The following is a 12880-nucleotide window of genomic DNA, read 5'->3' as shown; positions in this document are numbered from 1 at the left end:
AAAATCAGGCCAGCGTCAACCGTGTAGTTTTTAAGAATCCAAGCAGCAAATCATTTCTTGTTGTTACGATTCTGTATTTAAATTTATTTTGGTGTGTTATTCAAAAGCTCAAATAAATTTATTTATAAGTGAGTGACTCCGGCTCCGGAACCAAGTTCCAAAAATCGATACTAGATCACTAATTTGACACACGTAAATTCGTTGTGCATTAACTATAACGCGCGTCTCTTGTTTTTTGGACATGGACGCGTCTATGGACGCGAGCATAGAATGAATGAAAAAATAGATAGTCAAAAATAATATTCAATATATTAAAAATATTATTGAACTTTTCAACAGTTTTATTATGTTGAATGCAGATATAGGTACAAACTAGCCATTTCGATTTGAAATAGTTTAATTACCGATTCCAAAGTTCGTTCACTTTGCAATTACAGTGTGACCAAGCGTTGCTTTGTCGAATATGCAGAAAAGCATCTAGGCGGACTTGAAAAATCAATATAATTCACATTACATTATTTTTGCAAATTGTTAGTTCGTTTATAAACTAAATTCGAAGTCGGAGTAAAATTTCACTCAAAAGGTGCGAAACGTAAATTAAAATTGTGAGTTTAATACAACAGTTTAAGCCGTGATTTGTGTAAGTCGTTACGCATGTTCACAAATAAATCATATATAATTTTTATAAAAAAACATATTTACATATTATGTATATATACATATACATATATATAATGTATATATATAATATACATTTATATACCTAACAGATTGCGGTCTTAAAAGTGCTGAGCACGACATGCATGACGAGTGTACATATGTATATATTACATACATGTATGTATGTATGTATCTGTTCACATTCATATATTAGTTCAAGTTTAGCAAAATTAATCGATTGTGCTTTACGCAAGACTTCACGTACCTTTTAACTTTAATACACACAGATTTGTAAACTATTATAATGTGTATTGCTTCAATCACGCTGTTTACTTAAAACGTACAAATGTAAACAAAAATGAGACTACATTAAAATATCTGTATGTATATGCACGCATAGGTACGCATAAACATTTGTGTATTATGTTTAGAAACAGAGATTACAAATTTTTTATAAAATATAAAAATAGTAAATTTCAAAAGAAATGAAATTAAACATACAAATAATTCCTTTTTGCAGTTGATACATACAAAAACAATACATACATACGCTTTGTGAACACCAGTCTGCTCACATTTCACCCATAACGGAACTGTTAATATACATATGTATGTACTAAGTCTGTGTTTAGGTATGTATGTGTGTGCATACTATGAACAATGCGAACAAAATTAAAGCCTAATCAGCTCCTTTGTCACCTTTGACTCTTACAAAATAATTGCATATTTATTCATGTACTATATATATGTATATACACGCAATCCATTTGTCGTGAGCGAATGTGTGAAACAGATTAAAAAAAAACAAATACAAATATTTGATTTTTGATAAGACGCTCTAAATATCCCTGCATTTGAAGGAGCTATGGATGTTTAAAGACAAACATTTTAGAGGGTATTATATATATATATATATAATATATGTATGTATCAAATCTTGACCAAATTCGGCATTTATTAGTTTCACTAATTTTTCTACATATAAGAGAAATCATATTGAAATCGGGCATTATAACATATCTTCTCGACATCATGTAGGGTATTTGGTTTTCGGCGTGTCAAAGTCACATTTTGCCTAAAAATGAAATCTACGGCATTCCCAAGATAATTGTTCTACCTCGCTTGTTCGGTTATATAAATTGTATATACATTTTTCCAATTTCCATGATATTTTGTCGAACGACTGTGTATACAAACATCTGGCATATGTCTGCAAAATTGTTTTTGTTTCAAAACCTCCCGATTTTTCGTAGTTTAACCCACACAGAAAGGGCTATCTTTGGCACGCCAAATATTTAATAATTGCAGACCCATCCTCTTCATAATGCTCATAATGCTTTGCGCGAATATAGGAAGCGCAGCGAAAATAGTTAATGCCGAGTATAGTTAAGATATCTTAAAAACATAAGGTTTTTTATACAAGAAACTATGTAAATAAATAAGATTTTGCATAAAGGGGTATAGTGAATAAACAAAAAAATGTTCCATGCAAATGAATTTTTGACGGATTGTTCCAATGACAACTATATGATATAGTGGTCCAATGTTGGCAGGATTTTGTATATATTCCTCAGAGTTAAACTAATAAATGCCGAGTTTGGTCAAGATATCTTGAAAAACAAAAAAGTTTCCTATACAAGAACCTACTTTTCGATCGACAAAATTGTAATACCCTCTGCAAGGGTATTAAAAATTCAAATAAGCAAATTGAAAACGGATCCAATCGAGTATGCAATATTTCCGTTAAAATGGAACAGACTTTCCGGTCCGAAATGGAACAGACTTATTTTGACTATGGGATTTGTGGCTCCAACTTTCAAAAGTAACTAATTGATTTTCCATTTTCGATTTGAACAAGAACACATTAAAAGGAAATTAATAACAACGCGGCGGACGGCTCAAAATTCAATATTAAATATATATATATATATATAAATTAAACACGTAATCGCTCTGGCAATCTCTGATAGATCCTAAATGTTCTATGCATTTCGACATGGGTGAAATTTTTAAGTTGTTTACCTCACTCCGGCTTTCATTCAAAAATGGTTTGGTTCGCAGAGAAAGAGTTCCAAAATCAAGGCATTTTTAATAAATGCCAATCAGAAATTAGGTACAGAATGAATACAGCCAAATCTAGGCCCAGTACCTATATAAATATATCAAAATATGATATTTTAAAATTATTTGCACAAATGTTTTAAACAAATCATTTTGCGTAGTGTTAATTGTTAACTTTCTGATTGTTTCACACTTAGCGGGAGACGTCTGCTTCAACCGAATTTTCGCACTATAGTTGTGGGGAGCTAAATGTACTAATTGTTCAAAAATTTCGATGATATTTTGATTGAATCAAATTGAAAGCTATGCCACTGTTTGGCAAAAAAGATTCTGGCAAAAAGCCCAAAACCAAGGATACGAAGGAGCTAAACAAACAGATGTCAATTGACGAAAAGTACAATCTCCATGGGCTCCTGGGAACGTGCGTAGTATTTATTTTTAACCGATGTATATTTTATTTCTATTAATATTATTTCGATTAATAGGGGCGCATTCTCGGAGGTACGCTTAGCCGAAAGTAAAGATACGCCGGGCGATCATTTTGCGGTAAAAATTATTGATAAAAAAGCCCTAAAGGGCAAAGAGGAATCGCTGGAAAATGAAATACGCGTACTGAGAAGGTGAGTTTTATTATATTAAAATATATTTAATATATTTAAGCGAATCCAACTGGCTTGTCCGTATAAATGCAGTTTTTTTTTTGGGCATATTGCACTCGGTTCAGAGTGTTGGGATTAATTTTAAGTACATTACCCCGTCTTAACCCGGCAAATTCCACTACATGAAACTTTTTCGTTTACCATCCGATCGGCTTCGAACTCATTTTCAACGATCCTGTTTTACAATTTTCCGGAAAATCCACCCCACTTGGCGGAAAAATGTGGGTCAAAGATAGTATGAACGGAAAGTTTATATTGGGATCAAGAGCGAAAGGCGCTGATTCCAACATTTCAGGTTCTTAATTCAATGAAACTCACTTGCAAATATCTTTTTAATAGTTAACTTGAGATTTAAAAGGCGTAAAATATAAATGTATAATGTATATTCAAAGCCCGAGAAATATTATGCTCAAGAAAAAAAATATTAAGGGGTCTATCATTGCCAAACAATTGAATACTGAGCCTTAGTCACATAATTTAGATTCACATCATTTATATCTATTGTTATTGTTTTTAATTTTTGTTTATTATATAATAAATATTATATTTCTGCTTATGTTTGCATGCTCAGTAGCGGAGCCCTCAAAAGTTTTGGATCCAGAGTATACATAATGTACTTATGAGTTATGAAAACGCGTAACTTATGAAGGGCATAGCACGAGAATGTGGACTTTAAAGCGCACAATCTTATTGTTTGCATATCAATTGTAAATCTAGAAATATCTTTATTTTTTCTTTGTGTTGTTTTCTTTATTTCATTTTTTAAATATTTTCTTCATTTAATCTACTTTCTTTCTATGTAGGTTTAGTGCAAATCATTTCGATGGCAACAGTCCGAATGGAACGCGGTGAGTTGTGACCCCGAAAACTTCCCGTCTTGGAATCAAATGAGATATAAGTATATCTTGAACCAGTCAGCGATATAATTATATTATATTTCGGCCAACTCCATTCTCTGAGAAATTTATTATTTACATACTCAACGGAAGTAGGGTCCAATCAAGAGAATTATGAGAAATTAGCAGTAAAATGTGTAACCCCTTGTCAAATCTTAAGATATATATATTTCGTGTTTTTAAGCGCCGATAAAATGCGTTTTTTATGAATTAATTCTCGCCATATTCTATTTACAGGCTGACTCATCCGAATATAGTCCAACTCCTTGAAACATACGAAGACAAGGCTAAGGTGTATCTGGTCATGGAATTGTATGCTTTGCACTTAGCTTGTATTATTAACTGATTTCATATTATTAACTGAATTGTTTCCATATATATATATATAGAGTGACAGGTGGAGAATTGTTCGACCGCATAGTTGAGAAGGGATCCTACACAGAGAAGGATGCATCTCACTTAATAAGACAAATCTTAGAGGCTGTAGACTATATGCATGAGCAGGGAGTAGTACATAGGGATCTCAAGGTAAATAACATGTCTTACTTCTTGATACAAATAAATTGAAATTTTGAATTCAATGCAGCCCGAAAACCTACTATACTATAGTCCAGATGATGACAGTAAAATAATGATAAGCGATTTTGGCTTATCGAAAATGGAAGATTCTGGTATCATGGCAACTGCATGCGGAACTCCAGGATATGTTGCGCCAGAGGTGCTGGCCCAGAAGCCATATGGCAAGGCCGTTGACGTTTGGAGCATAGGCGTTATATCCTATATACTCCTTTGTGGATATCCTCCATTTTACGATGAAAACGACGCCAATTTATTTGCACAAATTCTTAAAGGTTTGTTTGTTTTAATCGATCTATTCGATTTGACCTTTTCAGCCGACCCGTCTGTCCGCCTGCGTCCGAATGCGTCGCTTCGATCTCGGAAACAACAATAGCTAGAAACTTAATTTTTAAAATTTATATTCTCGTATAACATACGAAGATCGAGTTTATCATTTTTTGTCCATGCATTTCACATTATCTCTAGAAAAGGTAGAACACCAAACTTGGTATATTTCATATTTCATATCATATTTTTGTCATTTATAGGTGAATTTGAATTTGATTCGCCATATTGGGATGAAATAAGCGAGTCGGCCAAGCATTTTATCAAAAATTTAATGTGTGTCACTGTAGAAAAACGCTATACATGCAAACAAGCACTGGCACATCCTTGGTGAGTCAAATAAAATGGATAAGTCTGTTTAAGTTAGTAACATTAAATAATTTAAATATTTCCTATAGGATATCTGGAAATGAGGCCAGCAGCAAGAACATTCATGGCACTGTATCGGAGCAGTTGAAGAAAAACTTTGCCAAAAGTCGATGGAAGGTGGGTTCAACTAAATTTTGCGCCTGACTATCTTTGTTAATATTTCTAAATACTTTAGCAAGCATATTACGCTGCGACAGTAATCCGACAAATGCAGCGAATGGCGCTTAGCAGCAACAGCAGTGCTTCAGCTTCCACTCTAAATATATCTACTGACAATGGTAATGGCAAAATCTGTGTTAAATCTGAGACAGAAGCTACCGCTTCCATTCAACCAGCCGCGGCGGCGGCGGCGGCACTCTCAGCCTCAAGCACATCGTCTGTGAATGAATCAGCACAACCCTTAAGCCCACATAACGACATCAATAATCACCAAAGAATCTCGCCAAATTGTAGTTTCAGCGGCCAAGCGAACTAAGTTTACGCACACAAAATTTTATGATGAATGGCATATGTACTCTGATAAAAACACCTAGTCCATTAATGCAAAATATGTGCACTCGGACGGCGTTATATAGCTATTGCCACTTTATACCAATTGGTTACTGCAAAACGACGACGTACAAATATTCTATGTTCGCCACGTCCATCGTACTTAGATAGTTTTAAGTCAATCAAGCTTGAACCTAACGCACATATGTTTGTTTTTTCGTTTTTAAAAATTATTTTTATACACAACCTATTGTTAGTATATCTCAATATTGTTATTTAAAAAATGTTTCCGGACTAACTCTTGTAAATTGGTTTTCTGTAGTTATATGAATTTAAAATTTTGTCAACGTATTCATTAAAATTAAATATTTTGCTTAAACAACTATTTTGCGCAGCTTTTTGTACTTGTGCTCTAACACGATTTCTGCTTGTTTTTTATGCAAATAACCCGCCGATGTTTATTCTGTGGTGTCAATGTATTTAAATGATGCATTAAAACAAGTGTTTTGTAAATAATAATTAAAAATTTTTCAAGGATCGGACCTTTAACGTGGAAACAGACAAGAAGACCGCTGCGAGAAATTGTTGTATGGAATGGTCCCCAAGATCTTTTTTGTGAAAATTAATTTGAGGCGTTTTTCGCATAATAAAAACCTATTTGCACATTAATGAAACTTTTGCATTCACTTTTCTTTTATTTATAAACATTTTTGTAACATTTTTATTATATCAATATTTATTTATATTTTTCCATATTTGAAAAGCAAAAATAATGAAGAAATAAAGTTTGAATATACGCCTAAAGGGATTCATAAATAATGCACGAATTCAAACTTAATCTGGTGATAATTTGTGGACTTTATGAACTTAAAACTCATTTCTTTTTGGTTCGCTTTTTTTTCTTATCTGATCCATTTACCTTTTTTTTGGTTATGCAAACGCGACAAAACCAATCCTCATTGTCATTTGGAGCAACAAGAATACCCACACAAGTCCTAAATTATAAAACGATTATTAACAATAAATGCAAAACATATATATTTGGGTAAAGAACTTACCAATGGTACCATGCATCGCAGCCATCGCATCCGATCATTGCAGAGCCGTCATCAACTTTTCCACATGCGGGGCAAATCCAAATGCGATAGCCGTCGGCATCAACATACGATGAGGGTCGATTTAATTCCGAATTTGGAGGCAATGTCTGAGATCCTTCAGATAGTTTTGGTGAAATACTTGATGCCGCCACACTGGGAATAGTTGTGGACAAGGAGGAAGACGACGATGGCATTTTTGGGATTTGTTTGGATGGATGCAGTAACTGTTGTGGCAACAAAACAGAACTAGCTGATATTGTGGATGTAGAAGGAGGATTCGACATCCAACTGGGTGAAGTTGCACTTAAGATTGGGGCCTGTGTACTCGGCATTGACATCATGGCTGGCATTGTCTGTGTTTTACTAGTATTGGGCACAGAAACCAAAGCAGATGTCGCCATAGATAAGTTCAAGGTTTGTGATTCACCTAAAACAAGATCACCATTAATTAAACATCATTTGTATTTATGTGATGAGAATTTGATTGCCTACATTGCTTGGGCTTTGGGGGTCTAGTGACAAGTGGTGAGAAGCGAGCTAATTCTGGAGAATGTTCCCTTTTAGTCCGATTGGGAGTCTGAGGCGTCAAATCAGAGATTGTTGATATCTCACGATCGCCCTCAAATAACGATTGAGTGGGCGTGCCACTAAGCTTAAGTGTCAGTTTCGGCACCTGGTTAGGTGAGAGATCTAACTTGGGTGACACCAAATGATGTGTCACTGGTGTTTGGGACACAGTTGCTGGCAAAGAGTCTCCAGGTGGGACGCCGACGGAGCCTAAAGCCATGGTTTTTGAATGATGAATACCGCTTTCCAGATTTTCTTTGGGAATCTGTAATTCGTCTGGCGGCACCTGCAATTGAATGTTGAAATCAGTTTAAATCACCCAAACATGACCTTAAAAATTTATCTATTTTAATTTAAATATTTCTGCTGGATGTTTCTAATATTCTATCGCGATTTGTTTTTCAAGCAAGTCAAGATGATTCATTGTTTTGATGAATATTTTTCAAATATTTATTTTAAAAATTCTTTTTTAATTACCATCCAGTCGCCCTTAAACTCATTTTCAAAGCTCAGCTTTGGGAAAATCAATTCCACCTTGGTGAAAATAGGGGTAAAAAATTTAATTCGAGACATTTTTAATATTTTTTCGCAGAATCCAAGCTTCTTATAAGATGGAAAATACGATTAAACGATTTTCTTGGGCGAAGTTTTTCAGCGTGGAAATTCCACTAATAGTGGAAAATTTGCAACTGCAGTTGGATGGAAAATGCGGGTTAATGGTTTATTGAACGATAGTTTATTTTTCTCACCACAAAACTAACATGGAATAAGCCGTTGATTCCATATTTTCTTTAGTTGAAGGACTTAAAACATATTTTCAAATATAAGTGGATCTCAAGATAGAATTGGGGTTATTTAAATTTTCTCTTTGGGAGATGGGTGAAAAAGTTATATCGCAAAAGCTTCGCATAGGCAAGGCCGTGAATTTTCGGTTAGCAAGATTTTTGAATAATTACCTGTTTTTCCTTTTTTTTATCCCTTTTCTGCTTCTTGTCTTGACTTTTAGGTTTATCGACATTCAGCGTATTCCTCTCGTCACATTTTTCCTTATTTCTGACTTTGTCTTTTTTATCTTTCTTCTTTTTGATTTTGCCCTCTTTCGGTTTTTTAAGTTTCTTGTGAAGCTTACGTATTTTCAGTTGTTCACTTATCGACAAACTATTCGTTGGGGTTATTGTGACATCGTCATAATTCAGAGAGCCAATAAAGTGCTGCTCGGGAGCATCAGAAGCCGCATGAATCGGCACTGATCCAGATGTTGCACCGGCCGCCAGACTTGTAGCTGGCACGGTTAAAGATGAGTACGCCATGCCACTATCGACGCGAGACAAAGGTATCAGATCGGCGCCGCCGGCTAGGCTAAATTTATCATTGCCCATAAAATTGATGTTAAATGGTGTTGGATTGGCGGCCGATAAATTGCTGTCGGGTTGTGTAACTTTCAAAGCTGCCGGCTTAGCTTGTTTGTTGAACTGTATACCGTCAGGTATTGGGGAATGCAAGGCGGATGCGTTCATGGCATATAGATGCGAGCTTTCAATGTGCTGCATTTGTCCAGAATTTAATAGATTCGATGACTGAATTAAGCCTGATTTGAGAGCATGTGCTTGTGGGTAGCCGGAAACTTGTTGACTTTTTTTCGTTGCCTTGGATTCGTCATCGTTCGAGTCATCTGATACTTCGATGGGGTCCCCAACGTTGCCCGTGGCAGCTGGTGCAGGCTTGATAGCTTTAATGGATCTATCAATTTTGTTAGTCTGTGTTTCATCCGCTATGCCCAATAGTCCGACTCCCTTGGCGACAGGCATTACATTCGAAATGGGCGAAGTGTGACTAATGTCTTTTTCACTGTATTCATGGCTTAGCTTCGCATCGGGCGCAAAACCATGTGGCGATCGGAGTTTATTGGGTGCAATTTGCTGCTGATTTGACAATTTCATTGAATCGGGCACCAGAGGAGCCACATTGCAATAGCTGCGCTCCAAGTGGATATCCGAAAGCGGCAACAGACCCAAAAGTGCCGCTTTATTATCTACAAAATAAAATATGCATCTTTTGACATTCGAAAATATTGCAAAGAGATTCTTACCAGTCGCCGTCGTCGTCTCAAGCGAGGGTCTGGACCGACTTGGAAATGGCATAAATGGGTTTGGCATCATCATCTTTGAGCCCGTACTACAAGCAACCGTTTTATTGAAACTTGTTAAGTTTGGTGCAAAGAGACCAGGTCCAGATGGTATAAGGCCGGGACGTGGCGGAAAATGCAGCAGCGGCAGTATTGGCATCATATTTGCTTGGCTATTTGGATGCAATGCTGCTGAATTTGGGGGGAAACTTGATGGCCCCGAACTGGCCACAAAACTATTACTATTACCAATCAACGGTGGGGATACGTCGAGAACTCTGTTTTTAGTACCTCCAGGCAACTTATCTGATGGAATTTGTATGTTGTTGCTGTCACCGATTTCCAGCTTTGCTGGAAATGAGCCATTTTTCGATATCTGCTTCTCTGTATCCATTAAACCGAGCTTTTTGTTGTCCACAATATTGGCGTCCATATTAATATATTTTGCTTTACTCTTTTTTCTATCCTTTTTCTCTTTGACTTTCTGAAATTTCAGGCTCGTCTCACTGAATGTGCCAGGATAAGGCTCAACGGCTGTATTTCCAGCGCTGACATCGGCGAGAAATCCTGAAAAATTGCCGCTCCTCAATTGATCGACGTGGCTCAAATTTAGCGGCTCCATTGGTAAGGCTAAAGTTGCTGAATTGTCAATTATAGGCACAGGGTCCGCTGTGTTATATGCATTTAATTTTGCGGCCTTTGTTTTTTTTGGCGATTGCATGGGTGCCGGTGCGAGGCCAGTTGGTGGTGCCAGTGACCTGGCTTGATTTTTGCCACCTGGCTTACGACCGCGTTTTCTCGGCTTATTCATATCGATGCCCATAAGATTGGCAGCCGTTGGAGACACAGTCGATAAGTGTCCAAAAGGCTGCATATAATCGTATGTGGCCATACCATTACCCACTGACATGCCCAGACTGTGCAGTGGCATACTTACATTTTCGGTGGCGCCAGCCGGTGGAGCTGGCGTTATGGTTGTTCCGGATGGTAGCGTTATCAATGGCGATACGTTGTTACTGGGACTTTCAAAGAGATTTGTGCCAATATTTAGTGGGTTTGGCGATACTGGTTTGGGCGCCTTTTGTTTGGATATTTTTTTAAAAATATTCAATTTGTTTCGGTCCGGTTCGCTTGCCAGTTTGATTTCCTCGGTCAGCGAAGCATCCGCAATGGTGCTCGCAGAGGTAAGTGACAAATTGGTTTGAAATATTTCTTTATTTTCGACCAAACCAACAACATTTTCTGCTACTGCCGTACTGGCTGCCAATGGGTGTGCGGATGGTGCCAAAGTTGGCTCAAGATTTGCACTGGATTCGGGAGCCAATGCTATGGGATTGACTGCACCTTTGGCTAGCTTGGACATCGATGCAAATTGCCGCTGTTGCTTTTGGCTCTTTAGGTGTTTTTGACGTTGCTTCGTTTGCTTTCTAATTAATTTTTCTAGCTGCAGCCTCTCGGTTGAGCCATCCGGCAAGGCCGACAACATGCCGCGATTTAAATTTTTCATAGATTTTTTTAGTTCCATAATGTTGCCACCGCCGTCAGCCTGATTCTTGGATAACTTCTGATAGATTTTTAAAGCTTTTCGCTGAGCCTTCTCTTGTGCCTTTTTTGAACTAAGATCTCCTGTTTGATCATTTGGCCGACCGCCCACCAAATTTCTCTTTTTGTTCTTTTTCGCTTTGAGGTTTGATTGTGCTGAAACCGATGTAGCACCAGCTTTCAACACAGTGTTGACTTCCTGGAAGCTGTTTGGTGTCATTGGAGCATTAAAGATGGGCGCATGCTCTACAGAATGTGGTGTTGCCTCAAGAGAGGCCATTCTTTTTATAACTGGCACGTCAACGATATCGTTGGAGGAATATTTTTGGGTTTCCGGTGTTTTAGGGGCTGAAGGCGAAATTGACGGCGCATCCAGTCCTTTGAATTTATCTAAAAATTATTCGGTTTAAAATATTCAAATATTATCAATTATGAATAGCCCGTACTACAGGGTAATTCCCAGTCTTTCACGGCCGACTAGAGCACTCCCAGTTGCGAAAGTTGCTTACCAATAATATCGGGCACGTACGCTTTCGGTAATTTTCCCTCTATTGCTGGCGAAATAAACCCTCCGGTTGTCATAACTACGCTGCTTATTTCTCGTAACGCGTGACCATCGTGATCTAAGTTGTCCCTGGATGTGGATGCGATCGCTGATGGATCGTTTTGGCTGCTCCATTTGTGTATGCCAGCAGCGACAAAGTCAGGTTTAACATCTTGCAATAACTTTACCGCAGTTTTATGGCTACTTGTGAGTGCAGCCTCTCGGTTTGACTCCAGTTTGCATAGTTGAAGATGTTGCTGGTCAGACGCTTTGTCGGGCCATCTTGTGGAGGTGCCTGCAGTTGGTTCTGTGCGCAACATCGGAGGCAGGTATTCGAATATGTGGACTGGTCGCGTCAGAGTCTCCGCACTGCCCGGTTTTAGGAAATTCATATTGGAGCTTCTTTTCACGGGGTACGCTGGCACTTCCCGTACAAATGGGATTGGCTCAACATTTCCAATATAGTCAAGCAATTCGTGTACGTTTATGTTAAGGTTCCTTAAGCTGAGAAATGCATCCTTTAGATTTGGCTCGACGCGGTTTGCTATGACCAATAAATTATTTAGTTCAATATCAAATAGATATGTACAACATCAAAATGAATATTTATCAGCATATGTATGTACATATTTCGCTAATTACCGTGCTCGGCTTGGCTATGTAGATCGCGGGCGAGTTCTTGGATAAATCTTTGTAAAATGTCCTCTAGTAATTCCAGGGGGGCACTCTGAGTCCTGCTATATCCAATTGTTTGAGCTATTTGAGCTATAACAATACCTAATAGCTCCGATGTATATTTTTCGGCCATCATTGATTTAATTGACGTTTTGATTGTATATTTATTTTGTCAGTGTGCATGTGTTGGTGATTTTCAAGTGCTGGGTAACACAACTTGCAAGAAATCGTTTTGCCGCCACAGCCTATCGGTTGTCAATTTATATTTACTGGTAATATTTCAACCACTGATT

General features: G+C 37.3%; 2 protein-coding genes across 5 annotated transcripts; one reads left to right on the top strand and one right to left on the bottom strand.

The window, feature by feature from the left end:
• Positions 1-499: 499 nt before the first annotated feature.
• LOC115766766 (calcium/calmodulin-dependent protein kinase type 1) lies at positions 500-6408 on the top strand. Of its 4 annotated transcripts, none has more exons than XM_030710761.1 (10): positions 500-583; positions 2919-3142; positions 3207-3341; positions 4184-4228; positions 4514-4588; positions 4666-4804; positions 4863-5127; positions 5383-5509; positions 5578-5665; positions 5724-6408. In XM_030710761.1, exons 2-10 carry the CDS (start codon positions 3027-3029, stop codon positions 6021-6023), a joined length of 1290 nt encoding a protein of 429 aa, XP_030566621.1. In that variant the 5' UTR covers positions 500-583; positions 2919-3026; the 3' UTR covers positions 6024-6408. The 4 variants fall into 4 exon arrangements, with proteins under 4 accessions (XP_030566621.1, XP_030566619.1, XP_030566623.1 ...); XM_030710759.1 differs by having other exon boundaries at positions 502-640; XM_030710760.1 differs by having other exon boundaries at positions 503-605.
• A 367-nt stretch (positions 6409-6775) lies between these two features.
• On the bottom strand, positions 6776-12746 carry LOC115766746. The gene is made up of 7 exons (XM_030710723.1): positions 12555-12746; positions 11878-12456; positions 9791-11758; positions 8658-9733; positions 7627-7987; positions 7096-7561; positions 6776-7032 (listed from the first exon to the last, which is right to left on the bottom strand). Exons 1-7 carry the CDS (start codon positions 12721-12723, stop codon positions 6912-6914), a joined length of 4740 nt encoding a protein of 1579 aa, XP_030566583.1. The 5' UTR covers positions 12724-12746; the 3' UTR covers positions 6776-6911.
• Positions 12747-12880: the final 134 nt, after the last annotated feature.

This window comes from Drosophila novamexicana, unplaced genomic scaffold (genome assembly GCF_003285875.2).
Source record: "Drosophila novamexicana strain 15010-1031.04,08,12 unplaced genomic scaffold, DnovRS2.1 tig00001222-arrow-arrow-pilon, whole genome shotgun sequence".
Lineage (NCBI taxonomy): Eukaryota > Metazoa > Arthropoda > Insecta > Diptera > Drosophilidae > Drosophila > Drosophila novamexicana.
The sequence above is the reverse complement of the archived record's forward strand: the minus strand, read 5'-3'. Positions and strand labels throughout refer to the sequence as shown.

Excerpts from the sequence above, each read along its gene's own strand:
- LOC115766766 (XM_030710761.1), top strand. The coding sequence starts at position 3,027 with ATGCCACTGTTTGGCAAAAAAGATTCTGGCAAAAAGCCCAAAACCAAG. Across the intron at positions 3,342-4,183 it reads GAAATACGCGTACTGAGAAG|GTTTAGTGCAAATCATTTCG; the intron begins GTGAGTTTTATT and ends CTTTCTATGTAG. Across the intron at positions 4,589-4,665 it reads GTGTATCTGGTCATGGAATT|AGTGACAGGTGGAGAATTGT; the intron begins GTATGCTTTGCA and ends ATATATATATAG.
- LOC115766746 (XM_030710723.1), bottom strand. The coding sequence starts at position 12,723 with ATGATGGCCGAAAAATATACATCGGAGCTATTAGGTATTGTTATAGCT. Across the intron at positions 11,759-11,877 it reads GTACGTGCCCGATATTATTG|ATAAATTCAAAGGACTGGAT; the intron begins GTAAGCAACTTT and ends AATAATTTTTAG. Across the intron at positions 9,734-9,790 it reads TGAGACGACGACGGCGACTG|ATAATAAAGCGGCACTTTTG; the intron begins GTAAGAATCTCT and ends TTTATTTTGTAG.